Below are 22,387 nucleotides of genomic sequence, written 5' to 3' on the forward strand. Positions count from 1 at the left end.
GTGTATTGACAGAACACAGACGGTTTGTAGGCTACCACTACCTTGGCTTCTAAATAAGCTGGGACAATTGATTTCAACTGCTGACCCTATGTTTTCAGGATCAAGGAATCCATGATTGTATAGAGGCCTACAATTTGAACATCTTTAAAAGTGACCACTTCAAGCTAAATATAATAAAAGGTGTGAGAGTGCACTTACTCACATGTTGTAATTATGGACAGCAAGTCAAAGGTTTAAGCTTATAGGGACGAAATTGGTCTTTGTAGGCTATAGGCTACAACTGCTTCACTGGCAGAGTCTGCTTCCCCAAACTGTAGATAGGCTATGTCTAACATTGTCAGGTTTGATTTTGGGCCTTTTATTTTACAAGGCTTTTGACCTATGCACCCCATGCTCCAGTCAGCCACAGTCATTTCCTAAAGCGTATTTTCATAGGCTACCTCCCATCAATAAATATCAATCATATCAATACTCTTACTGTAGGCTACTTTGAGTGCTTATGTCACTGCTGCAACACTGTGACTGCATTCTCACCGGGTCAAACACATCACACAGAGGACAGCTCTGTGATTGAAACTTTCCACCTGAACATCGGCCCCAAGACAATCAACATCTACGTCATCCTCTCCCCAAGGTGGCTGGCGACGTCACGTGTGTGACGTTCAGGTGTAAATTGGGAGATATAGGAAAGACAATGTTTGTTTACTGAAATGCAAGCCTTGGAAAAGAAGATAGAGACACAAGACTGACCCACTAGGTAATTGAAAAGGAGTCTCAGAAAATGTAGCTAAATTGACTGACAGAAATAGAGGATGAGGAGAAGGGTAGAAATGCTGGCGGGGGGCCGTTACTGTGAAGGGGACTTTTTTGGCAGATATGCCTAAATTCAACAACATCAAGGAAACAATAATGTTTAGTTAGAGCACACACAAAGTCCAGCGAGCAGACTAGGCCTTTATCTGTTAATCTGTTTAGCCTACCATCAATGTTCAAAAAGGCCACTATGCCCGTCCTTTTGGATGACGTTTCTCGAAGAGCGCCTACCCACCGACAGAACCCATCGCTCATGTGAGCTTCGGCTCGCGGTGTTTTCATATTTCCGACTGCGCATGAAGGCAGCAGGAGACGGGAGGTGGAGAGAGAGGTAGAGGCTGAACAACAGCTAGCGACAACGGACCAACCGTTTATTGTGCGACATTGGCGCTACAGATAAAAGCCACATGTTGGCAATTTTCTATGGCTAACGTGTGACTCCACTGGCCCTTCGTCGAGTGTGTCAGAAGGGGGAGAAGAAATGTGTGCCGGGTTGCTCACTTGCTAGGTTTACACGTCAAGACAAAAAAGGGCATCTCTTGTGTTTGTGAGCGAGCAGCCCGATCGTAATCTTCGGATGAGAGTTTTTGTGTTAACGTTTTTTCTATACAACACGGCCAAAAAAAAGCCTTCTGTAACTAGCTCCCTGTACCAGTAAAACAAGAGAGGAGTGGGAACCAGCAAAGTGTCACAATGAAATTCACGGAGCATCTCTCGGCTCACATCACCCCGGAGTGGAGGAAACAGTACATCCAGTATGAGGTGAGTTCGCTTCATGTTATTGAACCTGCACTCTGCTAGCCTACATAGCTAACATAGCTTAGCGGAGCAGCCACTCACCCTATCTTTATAATAGGTCCATGACCGTGTGGCTAGATAATATCTGTCCAGTTTCATGGCGGTTATTTCTGTTGGGAAACCGTTTGGGTCTAGTCAGAAGTGGCTTCCTTGTTTTAGTCCCCCTTCGTTATACAACAGGAAGAGAGGAAGTGCCTAGACATGAAAACCAAACAGCAGCCCATTAGTGTTGGCTAGCATTCTAGAACGGCTCTGTTTGATATGCTGTGTGGCTCTGCAGGTTTAGCACCTTTTTAATATACCGTCTATTCTCACTCCAAGCTGGACCGTGCTGCTGCCGTGTTGAGCGGCCAGCACACAGGGCCGTGCGTGTCCCCGTGCCCTAAGCTGCTTGGAATGCGTTCAGGAGACAAAAGGGCTTTCGGCTGACTCATCATTTATTGAGCTAGTTAACCTTTGCGCCGGTTAACCCTTCTGTCTGTCCCCAAATACCGCCGTGCTCAGCAGTCATGTTTGTGCTGGAGGGCTGGCTCACAGAGGAGATGCTGATATCTCAATGTGCAACCTTTAAACTCTAAGCAGCTATTATAACTTGCACTTGAACTCTAATCTTTATGGCCCCCCTTAATAACTAATTATGACGTTCCAAGAAAGCCTATCTGTGCCACTGTATCCTACATTGGTATTATGTCCAAGCATATCCTCATCAAGGTTGTTGTGTATTGCAGTGTTTTGGTGGAGGAACATGGTGCTGATGCTGAGAGAATGGCAGTAGTTATGTAAGTCCTATTAAAGCTACATCTATGTCATTAGAAGTGGCATCCAAAAGCTGTAATACAACTGGGCTGTGTGTGTGCTGGACACAATTCCATTACCAGTACGTAATCAATTTGTAAGCGGCGCTGCAGTCGTTTGTGTGATGTAAAAGGTAGGCACTGTGTCACACAGCCAGTTGGCACAGTTCACTCACCAACAGTCCCGTTCTGCAGGACAGGTGTTGACTGCGTCACTGGTGTGGATGAGTTAAGTTCCACATGTAGTAGATTTTTATTTGACATGGACATGACAATATCATCGGACGAACCAGATGCATTGTTTTCAGTGTATTAGCATAAATGCTAGTTTTTAACACCTGTCCAGGGGTTTAAACACAGGATGTTTGAATGCAGGGCAATTAGATTGACAAACCTGGATGCACAAGATTTAAGAAATGAACGTTACACTGTCAGCAGGCTCTTTTCACTAGAGAAGAGCATCCTATATGTTACGCTTGTTATTGTTGTTGCCAAGTGATATTATAAACGTCAAGATCTGTGATATGTCAAGAGTTTTTTTTTTTTGGTCTAAGGGCAATTCACCTATGTAATCACAGCAGTTAACAACAAGAAGCCTATCTCCTCAATGCTTTGTACTAATACCAAAATAAACAAAAAGAGGCAAAAGTAGGCCTGCGTTTGTACATTTTATTCAACCTAATACTAGGGATGTGAACAATGTGTCGATTCTCGGCTCGATTGTCGACTCGTGCTCAAGACGACTCTAAAAATAGAAATCGGTAAATCGGGTGTTTTACTTTATTAGATGTTTTGGGGACATGGGAGACGTCCGTTATGAGAGTTCACGTGTGGTCACGAGCGCGCTGCAGGCGCTTAATTTCTGCAATGTGCATTAAATGTCCAATGTGGGTCAACAGTGCAGTGCAACATATGCAGCATAAAGTTATAGCATTCGTCTACGACCGTGATGTTAAATCACCTTCACACAAAGCCTCCGCCCGGACAAAGCAGCGAGTAGCGCTGTGACGGTGACTATCACCGGGAGACCTCGCAAGTATGAGCGAGTGAGTCACCGCTCAGAAAAAGCTCTCTGTGGTTTGATGGATAAAATTATAACCGGGGCTATCCTGCCCGTTAACGTTGTCTACAGGAACGGCTTCCACGATCTGTTTGTATGTCTCCAGTCTAAATACACAGAGCCATGTTGGCAAACTGACAGCGCGACTGAAGGGACTGTACAGTGAGCCGCTCTCCTCCGTTAGTTTCTGTTTTCAGCCGAGTAAGTTACATTCACCTCCGACGCATGGACAGCATTTTTAAAATGAAAGGCTCTCATTTTATTATCAAAAAGGCTTTGATGAAGTCTGAACACACACAGCGAGCGGCAGCAGTGTTTTTTAAAGGAAAGCGCAGTTTACCAGAATCACAACTTTGTGCTTCTGCCGCAAAAAAAGGCACACTGCCTTTTTTTTTTTTTTTTAATGGCACAGTAAATCGATCGATTTGTCGATTCATGCCGTCGACACGCAAATAATGAGTCGTTTAACATCCCTACCTAATACCAAACCCCAGACTTCCCCTGTCTGTTGGATTAAAACCTCCAGTTCAATCAGAATGTAACATTGAACACTTATTTACATAGAAAGTGTTGACAATGCGTGTATGAACTCTTAAGTTAGTTTTCATGTGCTCAAGTATCAAAGAATGCAGAAGTATATTTATTTACTAAACCCATCGTTATGTTGGTATATAGTAAGGGCAGGGCTCCAGAGTGCGCCTAATTTGGGCGCACATGCGCCCAAAAATCTGTGGAGTGCGACCAGATATTTCCACTGGTCGCACCAGTGCACCTGAAATTGATCACGTCATATTAAATGTAATATTGGGTGTTGTGCTGCACGATTCATCTAATTGCGATGTGAGCAGCTAGTGCAATTACATAACCGCAAAACTGGCTGCTGCGATTGCGATACAATGTAGGATAAATGTGCGCGCGTGTGTCTATACGTTCCAACTGCTGCTCTCGTCTTTTTGGTAGCGCCCCTCTGACAGTGTGTGTGTGTGTGTGTGTGTGTGTGTGTGTGTGTGTGTGTGTGTGTGTGTGTGTGTGTGTGTGTGTGTGTGTGTGTGTGTGTGTGTGTGTGTGTGTGTGTGTGTGTGTGTGTGTGTGTGTGTGTGTGTGTGTGTGTGTGTGTGTGTGTGTGTGTGTGTGTGTGTGTGTGTGTGTGTGTGTGTCGGTGTGTGTGTGTGTGTGTGTGTGTGTGTCGGTGTGTGTCGGTGTGTGTGTGTATCTGCGCGCGCACCTACACGGCGTGCAAGACGGTTGCCGAGTCGACAGCAGAGTAAACAAACAAACATGGACGCCGATGCGCAGCAGCATCCACGCTGAACTGTGACGGAAAACAAAGGCATATAAAAAAGTTGCCTACCATGAACTGTCTTTGGTTTGAAAAAAAACTCCTTCAACTCAGTATCCGTCTACCTGTAGTCCAAAAAAATAAAAAAAATGCGCACAGCTGCTGCTGCAGACGGGCTCGGAGAGTCGGCACCGTGCGCATCAACAGTCATTCAAAGCAGCGGTAGTTATCATACAACCGGACGGTGTAGAAAGTCCTGTCAGTTAAAAATAGTTATCCAGTTTTCAAATCCATGTTAAAATCAGCAGGATATAGCATGTGATATAGAGCTAGTTAGCTTAAAAAAAAGTTGCTAACGGTGTCAAATGTGTTGTGTTCAGGTCACCTCGGTAATATAAATTTTAGGCAAAGGTAAATAAAAGGTCATCATGGTGTGTTCAAATGTAACAAAAAAAAAAAAATTTGGTTTTTGGAGAGAAATTTTAATAATACAGTTTTGGTGAAAAACTTGTTTTTTCAGCAATATAAAATAGATAGTAGCCTAACTATGGAATTATGACCTGTTTAACATCCTATCTTGAGCTCTGATCATCTTATGGGCAATTAAAGCAATAATACCAGTTATCTTTCAACAAAATAATAGAAAAGTATGGATAGTGGTATCGATAAAGACCCGGATCGATAAGGAGACTCGATAATGCTTATAGAGACTATTGTCTTTGGAGGAATGCATTTATTTTAATGGGGAAGTATTTTTTTTTTTATTACATTTTTTAACTATAATTTTTATTATTTTGAAAACAGTATAGGCCTAGTAGAAGCTTTATTTTTTATATTTTCACTGATTCTTAATATGTGCTTGTTTTAAATTGAGATCAGGTATCGAAGCTGTCAATATTCTCAAATCTTCCTTGAAAACCAAGAAAGTAGAATCATAATAGCCTACCATTTATTATATTGCGTCGCAAATCGCAATATTGGCCACTATAATCGCATTTCTCCAATTCATGCAGCACTAATTTGGTGCACCCAAACTATATGCTGGTGCACCTAGATGAAAAAGTTAGGCGCACCGGTGCACCCAATGAAAAAAGTTAGTCTGGAGCCCTGAGTAAGGGTATACAGGTGTAACCGGTTATTCAAAATCAAACAAAAACCTTTTATTTATTTTTTGTTTTGAAAATAACTTCAATGTGTTCTGGAAACACACACATTCATTCATTCATTCATTTCAAAATCAGAAATCACACAAACTATTTGGAGAAGATACAAGCTAGTCAGCAGAAGCCCCCGCTCTGTTTGTGTGTTTGTGTGTGTGTGGGGGGGAGGGGGTGTGTGTGTGTGGGGGTGGGGGTGGGTGTGTGTGTGGTGTGTCAGCAAGCACTGCAGACACAACAGATACACATGCGCACAGTCACAGCCACGGCAGAGAGATGAAAGATAAAACTGAAGATTGATGTAACCCAGTTGACGTGAACAATGCTCGTAAGTAGGTGCAATAAAACCTTCAAAAGTAAAAAGCCCAAACTCTATAACACCTGTTCAACCTGCTTAGACGTGGACTTGTGGGAAGCAATACAGATTTGTGTTAACGCCATAATATATAGTCTTCTTTGTTGTCACAGCCCTTTTGTGTAAAAAAAAGCCTGTAAAGTTGCATCAAGAGTCCTTACGTCCCACATTGTTTGTGTGCTGTGAGGACAGATGTGTCAGGAATGCAGCTATTCTATTTCAACCCCCTCTCTCTCTGTACCTGTTGGCAGCAGCAGCAGCCTCTGCATTGTTCGCTGACGGTATTTTGCAGTATCTTATAAGTCATGCTGCTACAGCTCGGTGTGACTGCAGCACATTATCTCAGCCAGTGCCACCAGAGCAGCAAAACCAGACATAACGTTTTTTTTTGTGAGATCTGGAATTGACATAAAGCCACTATAGGACATAGGGCTGTGCTAACATACCGATATGGCAATATATCGCGATATTTATTTATTTATTTTCGGATCTCAATTAAAGTTTGTATGAACTTGTTTTGACTCGATTTGTCCACTGAATTATCAACATAAGTCAAGTCAAAGTCTTTTATTGTCATTTCTGATATATGCAAGACATACATCAGAATCAAAATGGCGTTTATCCCTGGCCCACAGTGCAGTTAGAACGAAAAAATATAGTTAAATAAGATAAACATTATTCACACAAGATACATTCAAAATACTAAGTAGTGCAAAGGAATTTTCTGTGCAATATAAAAGAGAATATATAATGTGTTGTGATATTAAGACCGCCCAGATCTTACACAGAAACGGCTCAATGTTTTATTTTCAGTGAACTATGTGGAATATCGCATTATGCATCGTATTGCAATGTAAAGCTGTGTATCATATCATGACCCCATGTATCGAGATGCCTATTGATTTTTTTTTCTCAGAGATATGAGATTATTTTCTCTCTTGTTCATTCATGCATTAGTCTGTGTTTGCAAGTCAGTATTATGAAGCAGAGCTAAGCTTTCTGGCTCCCCGTCACAAGCGATCCCTGGTCTCCTCTGCACTCTTCCTGACACATTGTTTGAGTTCAGTGTTCCCTTTGCAAGTAAGTCACATGCAGCTTTCAGCCAAAGGTTCTTTTCATTCCTGCTCTTAGAAATGCAGTGCTAGTCCCTGTTATATCAGCCTTCTAACGGCCTCTTTACAATTCAGCAGAGAACCCAACACAACAACCGAATCACCATCTGTGATTACTAGGGCTGTAACGATACAAAAACTCACGATTCGATTTGTGTCACGATTTTTGACCCACGATTCGATATACAACAATTTTTGAAATTTGAAAAGCATTTTATTAAAATAAAATGTATAGTGACATTTAACTTAATGTAACATTTAATAACGAATAACCTGAACAGATTTGAACAAACAGAACAATATAAGCGATTCTGCCTTCTCACACCGCGATGCAGGATTGTGGCTCTGTGTATCGCGATTCTCGGTTTGATACACCCCTAGTGTTTACCATACCAAAGCATCTGAAATGCACACATTCTCTTCCCAATGGTTGTCTATTGAAATGACCTTGTTAGAATAGTACTGGTAACTATAGCCCCTTTTACACAGCCAGTGAAAGCCGGGAATATGCCGGAATTTCGGCCCTCCGCCCTGCTGTATAAATGCGACCGTTGCGGAACGGGGGAAGAAAGGTGCGAGAGATTGTTCCGGGAATTTTACTACCTCGGGGGTAGTAAGATTGCCGACACAATCAGTTCCGCCTCTCTGTATAAATGCGGCCAGCTTGTTGATGCAGAACAGGGGGGCGTTTGACGTTCCATAGCCTACGTTCTAAACATGCGACCATGTTAGCAGTTGAAGGACGTGTGTTTAACATTAACCACGGCGGCCTGATGTCCAGTAAAAATCACCAAATAAAAGGAACGGCGTATAATCTAGCTGATCATAAGGTCCGCTGCTCTATCCAAACCCCCACGCTTCATTTTGCAGAGTTTATGAGTCTATTTCTGCCCGGGGGAAGTTGTACAATGAAGTAGGAAAGCTAGGCTAGGCTAAGATAGGCTAAACTAGGCTGCGACCGTATCGCCGCCGCTATTATTATCATATCGCATTGCCGGGTATTTTGAAAAACTTCGAAGGACGGCAGTAAGTCGAGAAGAAAGGTAAAACTAATTGTGTTTTCGGAAAATAGTTCAGACTCACAACAGACTAAAATAATGTGCAAGATATGTCACACGCGGACACTCGAGTCACATGACATATAGGCCTATGCGACCGCGAGAGAAAAAAAAAGGCATATGCGACCATGTCTGCACCTCAAAACATCCTGACCAATTTGTTAATTCACTTTTAGTCGAATCAAAGTGGTCTATGACCAAGCAATAAAGGAACAAAAAAACACAGGAGTTTAAAGCTCCTTGACTCCTGCCACCACAACCAGGCCCGCCGACACAAATGGCTGGGCCCCTGAAAACCTCCTGTCAATGGGCCCCCCTAACTCATACTTTACTTGTATCAATGTGTGTGTGTGCGCTCATCCCTAAATAAACACATATGTATTTGTAGATTGGGGAACAGGAGCTCAAGTGAGAAAAAGGACTCTTTTGTGATTATTATACTGTTCTATGTTTTTAAAAATAGTAGCACATTTCTGACTTACTTACACATTTATTGTAATACCCTAAAACTCACGCAATTGCTTAATATTCAACATATTTTTACTAAATAACATTGGTTTTCTTGAGTATTCACTAGGTTTATCACAGGAGCAGGCAACAAGAAAGGACACTGTCACAGATATTGCCTAATGCTGCGGGCCGCCCCTGAGGTGCAGTAAAGAACTGGTCAGACATCCTTATGGTGTGACACCTGGGTCTGGTCTATGCAGTATGTTCAGTAGGTGACATGAAACTCATGGACATTTTTTCAAATTGTACCTGGCTGCTGGCGTCAACCTGAAGACATAGATCAAAGACTTTGGACCTTATTGTCCCCAAAGGGAAATTCTTTAACACAAAAATGTACATTAAGAAATTTAAACCCGTTTGTAGACTCAGGAAAACAACAGAGTAATTACCTTGTCAACTTTATAAGAATGTTTTCTGTTTTACCTGAGGGGTCCAAATACTTTTCACAATTCATAGAATAACACCCAGACACAAGTAGCAGAACGACTCAGGTAAAATAATCCATATGCCAAAACTGTACAACAATATATCAAAACCAAATTTTGTAACCATATGGCATACAGGAAAGTAAAGGAAATTAATGCATAATTTTATTAAAGAACTACATGACACCTGAATTCATCAAATAAATAGTTTTACTGTAACTCAAATTTAAAAAAAGCTCTTCAAGACTGGATTATTTTTTGGGAGTTCAAATTAAATGGATCCTGGGCTGAAAGATTCTACAATTCCTGGGAGAACAAATTTATATTTATTTTGTGATTAACACATTACTACAACTAGGTGGGAAGCCAACCAGGCAAATTATTAGGGCTGGCCCGAATTATTCGAATATTCGAATACTCGTTCGGAAAATTAGTATTCGGAGCTTAAATTAGTATTCGGAGCTTCGTTTTATTTATAATTTTTTTTTTTTTTATATAATTTTTTTTTTTCAATTTTTTTTTTTTTTTTTTTCAACATTTTTTTTGCAAGAAGCTACTACTGCAATATAATGTCATCAAATAATTTTATATTTTGATATAAAAGTTAGTAATATTGTAGTAGTAGTAGTAGTATTGCTCATTTAGGAGGATATTACATCACTAAGTGTCATAGCGCATCCATTACTTCACCTCCGAGCGCGTAAATCTTCAACAAAATATGCAGATACTGTCAAAATCGGTTCCAGGGAGTATATAGGGATTATTAACGTTTTTTTTTTTAAAAATTTTAAAAAAAATTTTTAATATTTTTTTTTTTTTTTTATGTTGTTTTTGATGGTGTGTTTTTCTGGAACGAATATTCGAATATTCGCTCGGAAAAACCAACGAATATTCGAAGCCTGAAAAATGGTATTCGGGCCAGCCCTACAAATTATAAATTATACAAGTTCCTTGGCCAGCCTCCATTCCCCCTCAGCTCAGTTTTGTGGTACCCAGTCCACCTGCCCTGGGTAAGGGTGGGGGAGTACATCATGTTATGATGTTTAAAAGGCATAGGTAATCTCTAGCGAACACTTGGCGAATGTTTGTTTATGTTTATACTAACCACGTTAATATTTGTCTCTCAGAGCCAGTGCCCCGCCCAGCCCGTTCCCCAAAAGTCGCGAACCCCAAAAAAAGTTGGTCCGCATACTGACCCCCCAAAGGCCCATTCTGAGCCAGGAAAAACCCTGTGTATGTGTATGTCTGATTGGCAGAGCACTGCTCTCAAAGAGACTCGCTCACAGCCAACCTGTCACACAAACAGACACACACACAGGTGACGCAGTGAGCGGAGTGATGTTGTCAGTTTGGTTAACTGTCCCAGAGATGTTGGACTCAGCGCGTAGCGAGATCAACGGGCACATCACGGGGACAGTAAAATACGGCCCTCTTATGGCGCTTTTCCACCGCACATGTAGCTCGACTCAACTTGACTCAGTTCAACTTGGTTTGGTAGCAGCACAGGTCGTTTTCCACCGCAAATAGTACCTCCTGAACGTGGGCTGGGTTGTCGCAAGGGGCTGAAAGCCTACTCCGGAGCAAAGTAGCAAAGCAGAAATTACGAGCAGTTGTTGCACTATTAACTGAACCAACCGCCAACAACACGGATGAAAAATGATTAAGAAATACCACCCTTGTATCTGTTTGCTAAAAGAAGTAGAAGAATATTGCTACGGGCCATTAAAAGGGATGGTTGTTGTCCCGATGTGTGACTCTGCCACACAGTCAGCTGTAGGGATGCGTCACGTATATCCCTATGCACGTAAACACGGGCATGATAAAGTTGACTGTTTAGTGCTTGTTTCAGGATACGTGTTTTCAAATGCAAGCCATGTCTCAGCCTGAATATTTTATTGAGGTAATCAGTTCAGTCCGAGGCTTGTAATGTAATCGCTCGCTATCATGTCTGTCCCAGCTGGCTACTATTTAGCCTAGCTGCTAGCTGCCCTACATGTCTCCTCTCGTATGTTAAAAGTAACTTCCCCAACAACCAACACTGGGTGAGCTTAGCGAATATATGGAAAAAAATTCAGATCTGTGATGCAAATCAAATGAAAGAGAGCCAGAGTAGGCTGCACGCGGCGTAAATACACTCAAAAGTCTCGGAGAGTTGGGGAGAATAAACAACAGAATGAAGCCGGTAGTCTCTGGCCAATCAGAAGCGTCGGCAGACGGCCGGCCACTGATTGGCCAGACAATAGTCTCTGGCCAATCAGTGGCCGGCCGTCTGCCGACGTCACTTTTTAGCATCGGCTCAGCTCGCTTGGAACCTAGAGCGAGGCGATACCAAAAAAGCAGCCGCTACCAGGTACCAGGTACCATGAAATTGCGGTGGAAACGCCAAAAATGCGAGTTGAGTCGAGTCGAGTTGAGCTGATACCATGCGGTGGAAAAGCGCCATTAGTGCAAGCCCCAGCACTTCTTTTTTTTTAAAGATATTTTTTGGGCATTTTTATGCTTTTATTGATAGTGCAGAGAGACAGAGGTGAAATGGGGCAGAGAGGGGAGTGACATGCAGAGAACGACCGCGGGTGGGAATCGAACCCGGGTCTGCTGCTGGGCCCGGCCAGGGAGGGGGACGCCTTACCAACTGAGCTAAAGGCGCCCCCAAGCCCCAGCACTTCTGCTCTCAATTCACCGGCCAGTGTTGTTGTTGTAAAGCAGCTGACCGGCACGGTGCTAAATGTTTACGTCACATCTGACGCTGCCGTAATTTACAGGTACATTTAGATTTTTTTAGGAAAAATACTGGTTACACCATTTGACACAAACCAGTTACACCACTTGACGGTGTTGCTTCTACAGCCAAAAAGTAGAAAAAACAACACTGAAATCAGGCACTACAGTCAAGATAGTTACTGTGTTTGGACTTGCAATTGGATTTTGTTTTCATGTACTTAAAACATTGGTCAACAAATACCATTAAGGTGACTATGGAGTAATAATTCTATCTTTATTCACGAGCGTGGTCTTCTGGTTCAAGAGCATGACTTACTGTTTTCACATTCAGATTTTGTAATTATGTGCTTAAACCTAAAGAAAACACTGTTGAATAAAGATCTCCATTGATGACAAAAATGTTCTAGGGTGGAACTTATTTGATTGTATTTATGGAAAAAATTCAATCAACAACAAAAAGTCTTTACAAATTGTGTGTTTGTGCGTTTAAGTGTGTCTCTGTTTGTTTGTGAGAAAGAGCTAGGTGGATGGGTAGAAGAGACTAGGAGATTCATGTATGTTAAGGGTCCTGCTCCTGCATTCCCTTTTAAACAGTGAATTCATATTTAGTTATATCTATCTGAAAGCAAGGTATTATTTGGTTGACGTTATGCCTTGTGATCTGACAATTTACATTTAAGAAAAAAGCTTGCAGCAGCACATGCGAGTGTGAGTACATGCTTGTTTCTGTTCATGAAAACTACCTTTCCTGTCCTCTTTTTGCAAGGTAATTGGCTTGTTTCCTCTTTTGAATGTGGCATCTATATCTCTATACTGGCATCTCTATACTATTCACAAATTGTTGGAGTTCTAGGTATTTAAAGCTGCTGTTCATCTTCCACATTAGGTGTCACTGTTCACATGCTTCATTTATATAATTTATTCATGTATTATGAAATTATGTGACATTAAAATGAAAAGGAATGATATACAAATATGCATTTAAGCTAAGCATGAATAAAAAAATCACAAAATCATGCCACTTAATGATTTTATCCTAGCCGTACCTAGCTTTGGTGATAAAAGTTGTGGAAATATCAACTGTTTTAGAAGATACAAACAATAATAACCTAAAACTGGTTTAAAAAAGTAATTGAGCTCATATTTCATTTTAACCCAGTATCATAAATTTGTGATTTTTGAAATAATTGGACAAAAACCGAGATGTTTGTCAAATTAGTCAAATGGTGTTACCGGTTACACCATTTGACATTTCGACTAAAAATCTATTTTGACAGGCATTATCATGGACTCATATCTGAGGACATGGTCTTGGTCTGAATAAATCAAATATAATTCTTAAAACAAATAATACTATTTATGAATAAAATATTTTTTCAACGTTTTATTTGGGTTACACCATTTGACATGTAACCCAAATGATACTTGACATACTCTAAAAGTGCAAATATCTTATATTTCTTGGAGAGCTCTTAACTTTGGAATGCAGCAGTCATGTTCATCAGGGGTCCTTTACTGTTCTTAAAGATTTGAACAAAATGGCACCTTGAATGATGGTTACACCACTTGACAATTCAGGACGTTGGCTCGTCTGATAAGATTCCCCAAATTATTAGAACAAATATGAAAGTTATATTTAAATATAATTTATATACTCATAATGACCTCGATTTTAGGATAATGCCAAAATAGTTTATAGGATGTTATATTGAGAAATTCACTGTATTTAAGCAAGTTACATTTTGTGGTACAAAGTTTTGACGGTTACACCACTTAGACATGTTTGCCTTTTATCTCCAAATATTCTCTCAAAATTGAATAAAACCAAAAACTTTTTAATAGGGTCTCTAGAAATGAATGTGTTAAAGTAATGTGTGAGCTTTTTATTTGTTTCCACATTTTCAAATTTAATTTAACCTTAGGGACACAAAAAAATGGGCGTCACGTCATTGACCCGTTTAATCCGATACAAATTTTTAATATCGATTAGTATCTGAGTGTCGATTTTATTGACCACCCTAGTCTCTGTACTTGAACAACTTGGAGGCACTTTACAAGGTAACAATAACGGCACAAACGCGAATGTATTTTTAGGTTTATGGCCTATCATTTATCACACATTTATTACACAGACAGACAGACAGAGCAGCTGATTAGATGGGCCGATCAGAGGAGACGGAACGCTTGGAGATCCATGCGCGCATTTATTAACCGCAAATCGCAACCTTTCGCGCGGAACCATGCACATGTAGCACATGTTACGGACGAAACGGTTGTTCGGTAGTCAAGGCGGGGGACTGCCGTTCTCCGCCTAAGCCATATAAAGAACTGCGGGAACCACTGCATGGCTGAGACACACATTTTTGCAGATAAGACTACAGGAAAGACAAACAACTGCACACTGTTATAAAGTCTATACCGTCACGCGTGAGCTGTAATAAATCATGGCAGAACTGAAACAGCCTCATGGCCGACATGAAAACAACTGTTCAGAACCTCAGTTTGTCTATGGGTCCGGCTGTCTGACCCAAACACAGCTGCCATGAGAAAACATGACAAGCATTGAAAGAGCCGGGGTCAGCATGGCTCTGTAAAGTTCACAGGCCCCAGTCCCTCCATCTTCACAGGACTAAAACTAACTGAACCCAGGGCCGGACCTACAGCTGGGTGGAACAACAAGCTTCATCTGGTCTATGTCCAAACATTGCAACAGCAGGGAGAAACCAGAGTCCATGTGAAACTGCTGCAGTGAAAATAAGCAAGAGAGTGATACCTATTGTTCCCACCAGCTGATACAACATACTAGGCTGGGAATGGCTTGCATTATTGTCTGTCCAGGGCAGGCCCCCCAACACTTTCTCAGGCTGCATAGTGTCAGGGTGCTAAAATAATTAGCCATAGAATCAATAGTCAATCAATCAACAACCATTGTACTACAAGGACTGCAGCTAACAATGACTCATATGACAGACATATAAGCAACTTTAGAAGATTTGTGAGATTCACCAATTCTCCTGTATTCTACTCTTGCGAACAAAATAAAGTGGTTTACCCCTGTCATACAAATGTAGTATGACAGAGTCCGACTCTGTCCCGGATGAGTTGATTAATAATGAATCAGATTTGCAGTATAAATATGAAGCATAAACTAAATTCAAAAAGCACCAGTTACAGTGGCAGTCCTGCTATAGTAGCTATGTGTGTTTTCCGGCAGGAATAGACACAGACACTTTTTTGTCCTTTTAACTTCAAAGTGACTCCACTTCTTTTTAAACCACTTAATTAAGTGAAAGTACTGTGATTTGTCCAAATTCTAGACTGATGACAATCACATTGCAAGGCACCTTATGCCTCGTTTCCACCGAGTAGATCGGGTCGGAGTGGTTTGTTCCGGTTATTTTGGCTTTCCATTTGCCAAAAGTTGGGTAGGGTAGGGATATAAGCACGCCTAACCGCTCTAAACCGCTCCTATTTTCGGTACTCCTCCGTTGGGGTACCAGCCGCCTGAAAGGGTGCCGAAAAGGTGGAGCTACACTTGCCGTCCGTTTATTGGTTGAAAGAATCATTTCCGCTGTGTGAAGTCACCTCGGCAAGAGTGAAGAGAGTCTTGTGTTTTGGCGAAAATGTGAGCGCAGCACTGTTTATTGTGTGGTGTTTTTCCTCGTCATTAAATTAATCAATGGGCTTCACTGTGTCCCACTGCTATGATGTCACGTAGCTGCCGCAGCCAGCACTGTTCACTCACTGTCTCTATCAGTTGCACCGAGCCACCTCTGTGCGTTTACCGGTGAAATACGCTCACAACAACACGGGGGGAATAAATAAAGAAGCGGCTGGTTTGACCAAGCAAAAGCAAGAGACCGCTGGCTTGACCACAGTTGTTCCACAGCCGGCGGTTGTTCCAGGCGGTGGAAACGCCACCGAGATTCTTAAAAGTGAGCTGTCCCGCTCTGAGCCGCTCCTACCCGACCCGCTCTACTCGGTGGAAACGAGGCATTAGACCTCCATGTTCCCAGCAGCACTTTGTTTAATCTGTCCCTGTTCCAATGAGAACCAAAAAAGTTGACAAAATATATTCTGAAAAGTACCAGCTCTGGCTATCTGCTATTTTGACTTGTTTCCTTATTTATGATTAGTGCTCAAGTTCTGTGACAGTGTTATCCTAGAGTTTCTCTTCTGACACCAAACTGAAACCTTTTGCAAAATCTGATTCTGTATTGGCCTCATGCATTTCAGCAACAAGGAAGTGCTCCAACTCCTCTACGCCAGAAGTGGGAGTGTGTCGTGCTGTGTCAGCTGTTTGTTAGCCCAATTGTGCCTGAACTTGAGCAAATATCTGACTTGTTTTGTGAAGGAACGCACACTGTGTTTTTGGTACAACGAAGTTGTCTGATTTTGGCTCTTCATCCAAAAAGAGTCACAATTTGGTTATTAGTTAAACCACTAAGTCCAGTTTCCCATATGGGCTTCTTACTTTCTCACAGGCAGATAAAGCTAAAGATATGTATGGTGTATTTCATAGCCGGGTGAAAAGAAGTGTTCTACTTTAGATTCCAAACCAGCAAAGGAAAAATCATCTGGTTTAGTGTCGGAATCAGTGAAAAAGTTCCATAATAAGCATGAAGCTACTTCTACGACACAAAGTAAGCTAACCGATCGTTTGCCAAAGATAGACAATCTTTGGTATGATGTCAGCTACAGTGTGGGTCACAAAAGTATTCCTAGTGAGCAGCAGCTCCTTGTCTTTCTGCAAGACTTTTCTTTTTCTGTCATAGATGAATCTTTGTCTTAATAGACACAATGCTGCTTTACAGGTCTGAGCACACAGCAGCACTGGTGGAAACTTCAAGCCGCAGCAGCCTTGGTTCATGGGAAGTTAGTTTGCTGATGGTAGCGTGTCTCAGTTAGAGTGATGAATGGAGTCACTGACAGTAAAATAAGGGCGAATCAACAGTTCTCTGTTTTTTGCCAAGTCAGCAGATACCGAGAAGTGGCTCTAAAACAACACGACAGTTGAATGCTGCTATGTATTCAGCATCAGTTTCATATCAAGTTATGCAGGATAATTCTGGTTCTCCCCTTGGGGTCAATAAAGTTATCTTATTACTGACTCATTTTATTCCATATTTTTTAGATTATACTTAACAGACTTTCATGTAAAATCAAAGTCAAATGCAAGCATTTGTTTTATTGTTACATTTAAACCATAGGGTCAGTGGTGGGAAAGGAGGTTACATGCTGTAGGTAAGGTTTGTGAATTTTTGTGCAAATCAAACATTCATGTGAGAATTGGTGTCCCGATGTGTGACTGCCACTCAGTAAACTGTAGGGATGCGTCACGAACATCCCTATGCATGTAAACACGGGCATCATAAAGTTGACTGTTTAGTGCTTGTTTCAGGATACATGTTTTCAAATGCAGGCCGTGTCTCAGCCTGAATAATTTATTGAGGTAATCAGTGCAGTCTGAGGCTTGTAGGCTAATGTTATCGGTCGCTATCATTTCCTTTATCAAGAGAGCCAGAGAAGGCTGCACGTGGCGAGACAAAATACACTCGAAAATTCCCGGAGAGTTTGGGAGTATACAGAATGAAGCCGGTAGTCTCTGGCCGATCAGTGGCCAGGGGCCTCATTTTTAAAGCTTTGCGTGGGATTCACATGGAAGCTGGCGTATGGAAGAAATGTAGGATGTACGCGTGAACAAAAATATTCAGATTTATAAAACAGTGCGCACTCAAGTCCTACGCCTGTTTCCCTTTATAAATCACAATCAACTCTAAATGTGGCGCAGCCTTTGCGGGCTTCACGTAACGCCCATATTTACCCATACATAGTCATTGACGCGCCCGTATTAATATAATTTACTGAGTGCATGAAGGCGGTAGTGGCAATCGCCAACTGAAATGGAAATGGGAAAAAATAGACTCCACATGGTGTGGATCACTGCGGTCACGCCGAAGTACCCGTTGGAGAAGTGGCGACCAGGGAAAATATATGCAGCCTGTGGCGATCTCTGTGAACGCTGTGGCCGAAATAATGCACTCCTGTCTGCCTGACTGAGGCATCGAGAACAGCATCAGTGTAAAACTAATAGGCTGTATTCCATCTCAATATAATCAGAATGAATTCAATAACATGCAGATAGGTTATTGTTTAATAACTGCAGAGCATATTCGAGCGTTGTATTTTTTGCACTCATATCTCCGTTTGTAGGCTATTTAAGATCCTAATTTGTTTTTTTTGTTGGTATCACTCCATGGAAAATTCCGTGGAGGCATTTGTTTATTAGTTGTAAAAATTGCTTCATCTGTTTTGCAAAGGAACTCACTATATGATAGAACTACATGGCTTATAATAGGCCTATCTGGATTCATTTTACACAAACACATTTGTTCTCGCACTTCATACATGTGCCGACGGAGTCACCGTTTCTCCTTTCTCCACTTTCTGTGCATACACATGGGTCAGAGCTTGCGTGGAGGACCGCACATCTTCCCGTCAAGTTTGTTTTTTATAAATATCAATATTTACTTAGAAAGTAGCGTGCGCCCTCTTTTGGGCGTACGCCACATTTATAAATCAGGCCCCTGGAGTCTGTGACGTCACCTTTTAGCATCGGCTCAGCTCGCTTGGAACCTCGAGCAAGGCGATACCAAAAAAGCAGCCGCTAACAGGTACCATGTTTTTGCGGTGGAAACGCCAAAAATGCGAGTTGAGTCGAGGCGAGTTGAGCTGATACCACGTAGTGGAAAAGCTATTCCCTCTTGATCTCTACAGCCATTACTATGCCATTGTCTTTAGTCATGTATCATTCACTCATGGTCATATAGCTGTTTCAACAGAAGCTAAACTGAAGGGCGTTTTCACACCTAAAAGTCTGAACCAAGGTTGATGTTTTTGTTCCACTGTATAGATTTGATCGGTTACAACTGGTTTCACATTGCGGTTCTGCATGCGCAATGAAGAACTTTCCTGCAGCGCTTTATAGTAAGGCACACAACACAGTCGCACGCCTCTAAATGCAGACCGGACCGAGACCTTTTTTGCGATATTTCATACTTTTTCCAGGCGTTTCAACTCTAGTTTATGTAGCTTGAAACAAGAAATGCACGTATGAGGTAAAGTGAATGTACCTATGCTACATTATCCCCCCTTATTAGTAAACTGCACTTGCATCAACCCTAGGGTTGAAGTTTAACTTTGAAATTTGAACACATGATGGATAAATGGAATGGTGAACTGGAGTTGAGAACAAAACCTCAGCGAGCCTGTGACTATTTGCACCTAGCAGTGGCTTTTTTGTTTTGCCCACTGAATATGATACAGCATAAGGAACATCTGAACAGTGATACATGGTTTATGTCATGATCGTGTGATATTTGCTAGCCTGAACCTGTTGTAGAGTCAGGGCAGCAAAACATGCAAAACTGGTTGTATCCTCTACATTTCGCTGCCTTATTTCTAGGATCCTTGACAAAGGGACAGGCCTTATCAAGCTGGTAGGAAGTAGTGGGTCTTGAAATGCACACTTCAAAAGAAGCATCCCTGTCTTTATCTGTGTGTTTTAGCCCAGTTGTTGTTAGTTCTTGGTACTGCTGCCTTCAGCAGAATACAGTCATGGAAAACAGCTGCTGATTCTGCTATCTTACTATCTGATGTGAGAGGGGTAAACCATAGTAATGAGGGAGATGTGGAAGACAAAAAGGTTAGAGGGAGGGACATAGTGAATGAAGATGTCCAGATGTAGACAGACGGTGGAGAAAATGTCCATAGAAGGAGGAATAACCGGAGACTGGAGAGTGGGATTAAAAGAGAAGAGCAGAGAATCTGACATTTCTAAAGGCTTTGCTGTACTAATCCCCATACAGGCTCCAATTAAATCTCTTTACTGGAGCAAAGGGAAACATATGGAGAAAATAGTAACACGCTGACGGATTGAGAAAAAGAGGAAGGGTTAAACAGGTTCAGAAGGATGTGAAACACCAGGATTGAGTGTTGATGGCACTGACTAGCTACCACTCAGACTGGTATTAGAGGATCACAAGCTTCCACATCTACATGCATAGATAATAGGGGTGTAACAATACACATATTCGTACCGAACTGTACAGGCCATACCGTACTGAACCGTACTGCAATACGTAATTATGGCGTGAATAGCGTCAAGATGGCGGAACTATGTCTAATGTACAGGCTTGTTTTGATTGCGGTGCGTAACTTGCACTTTTGTATTTTATTTATTGGAGACCTTGTTTCCAGCAGTATTTTATTTTCTATACTGAATAGGCTGCAATTGTAGTTAATGCTGCCTGCTGTTTTTTTTGCATTTATTTTTCTCTTAACTGAGAACCGTACTGTACAGAACCGAACCGTGACTTCAAAACCGAGATACGAACCGAACCGGGACTTTTGTGTACCGTAATACCCCTAATAGATAACATATACAATACTGTAGAATTTTTTAATTTTTTTAAGAAAACGCCACTGGAGGCTAATATGAAGAAAGACTCTTTGCTTAGCTTCAGAAGAAAATACTGATGATTATGGTGAGCAATGCATAAAACGTAGAGAAGATCACACCATCCAATGCCACGTTCTTGGTCTAAGACTAAGTCACATTCTTAAAGGTGCAGTGTATAATAAAAAAGTTCCAGATCGAAACGCTCCCTTGGACACTAAGGTTTCAAAAGCACTTACCCATGGGGCAAGTACATTATCTGCATTTGACCCATTTGACTTTTAGGAGCAGTGTGAGGCCACAGTGGTAGAGGTATTCCTATCGGGCAAACATACAAGTGTTTGGTGTGAGGGAGGCAGCAGCACCTCGGAGGAGAATGCACAGTCCATACTAGGGGTGTAACGATACATGTATTTGTACCGTACCGTGACGGTACAGGCACGTATTTGGTGTTACAGAGGTGGACCGCGGTCCGTTCGTGGCGTACATAGCGTTAATATATGGCGAATGTACAGGCTTGTTTTGCGGTGTGGAACTTAAAACTTGTAGTCGGAGTTCCCCCCGGACCATTTAGCCTCCGGCTCACTCGCACGTGCGCAGTAGCAGCCAGCGATTTAGAGTCTGTTATCTCCATGGTGAGCACAGCATGAGGGTGCAGTGTTGCTAACTTAGCAACTTTTCAGACCCCTCTGGCAGCTTTTTTTCAAAAAAGCGACTAGCGACAAATCTAGCAACTTTTTCTGGTGTTATTGGTGACTTTTGGAGACTCTGTTGCTAAAGCATGTATCACTCTTTACTTCTAAACGGGCAGCGGCTGCCTCCGAGGCACCTCCCCCGCATGGACATATAAGCCTTGTTCGACTTGGAGCCGTCTTGCTCAGACCTGCGCAACTATGACGCGCGTCTTGCTGAGCGCACAACAAAAATGCTGCATAAATGCTGTGCGCTCAGCAAGACGAGCGTCATAATTGCGCAGGTCTTAGCAAGACGGCGACATTTCAAACGAGGCCATAATCTCCCCCGTCCCAGAGCACTGACACACTTGCGCAGCAGCCCCTCCCAGCTGCGGTCAGAGCAGGAGATACACACCTCTCCGCTCAAGTGTTCAGTTTGCATCCCTATTAGCAGTTGTAGTAGGCTACCCCTCCTTTCTTTTACAGTCTATGAGTAGTGCAAATAACAATGTTATACAGTGCTATCGAACAGAGAGCGAACTGCATGGCGAAAGTCAACAGGAAGCCGGAGCTCGCAGGCGTGTGGAACAATGTCGGCACACAGGTTATTGTTTCACCGCGATCGCCTATGTATGTATGGACATATAAAGGGAGCCAACACGTCAAACATGCATACGCATTTGAAAAGGCACCATCCAGGTCACCGTTACTGTGAAGAAAATCGAGCTGTGCAAACCCAGACAGTATTTGCTTTTTTATACTGAAAATACACAAGCTGTCATTTAATGGATTCTGCAGTTGCACTTTTATTTGATAATTGTTATATTTATAAGAGCACTTCAGAGCTTAAGAGAGCTGCAGTAATATATATATTTTTTAAAGTCAAAAAGACCCTTAAAGATGACATACCCTTTTTTTACATACCAGCTTACAGAGCCTGCTGAGCATTAACACTATATTTTTTCACTGCAATTTTAGTTTATGCTGCACCTACACTAGTATTTAATAAGTATTTTATTTATTGGATAATTGCAGCAGTATTCTTTTTATATTTGTTATGCATTTTATTTGTATGTTACTTACTGTCAGCTAGTTACTGACAGCTAAAGATGTTCATTCTCCCTTAACTATGAACCGTACCGTACCGTGACTTCAAAACCGAGGTACGTACCG

At 41.8% G+C, this 22,387-nt stretch overlaps 1 protein-coding gene across 1 annotated transcript in view; it reads left to right on the forward strand.

Annotated features, from left to right (window-relative positions):
• Window positions 1-1,140: 1,140 nt before the first annotated feature.
• Window positions 1,141-22,387, forward strand: part of LOC307255800 (xenotropic and polytropic retrovirus receptor 1 homolog) — a 66,266-nt gene continuing 45,019 nt past the window's right edge. The window contains exon 1 of the mRNA XM_080034590.1: window positions 1,141-1,575. Within this exon, the coding sequence (XP_079890716.1) occupies window positions 1,507-1,575 (69 nt within the window). The 5' untranslated portion in view covers window positions 1,141-1,506. The remainder of the gene's footprint in view (window positions 1,576-22,387) is intronic.

This window comes from Ammodytes marinus (assembly GCF_949987685.1).
Source record: "Ammodytes marinus genome assembly, chromosome: 9".
NCBI classification, from domain to species: Eukaryota; Metazoa; Chordata; class Actinopteri; order Uranoscopiformes; family Ammodytidae; genus Ammodytes; species Ammodytes marinus.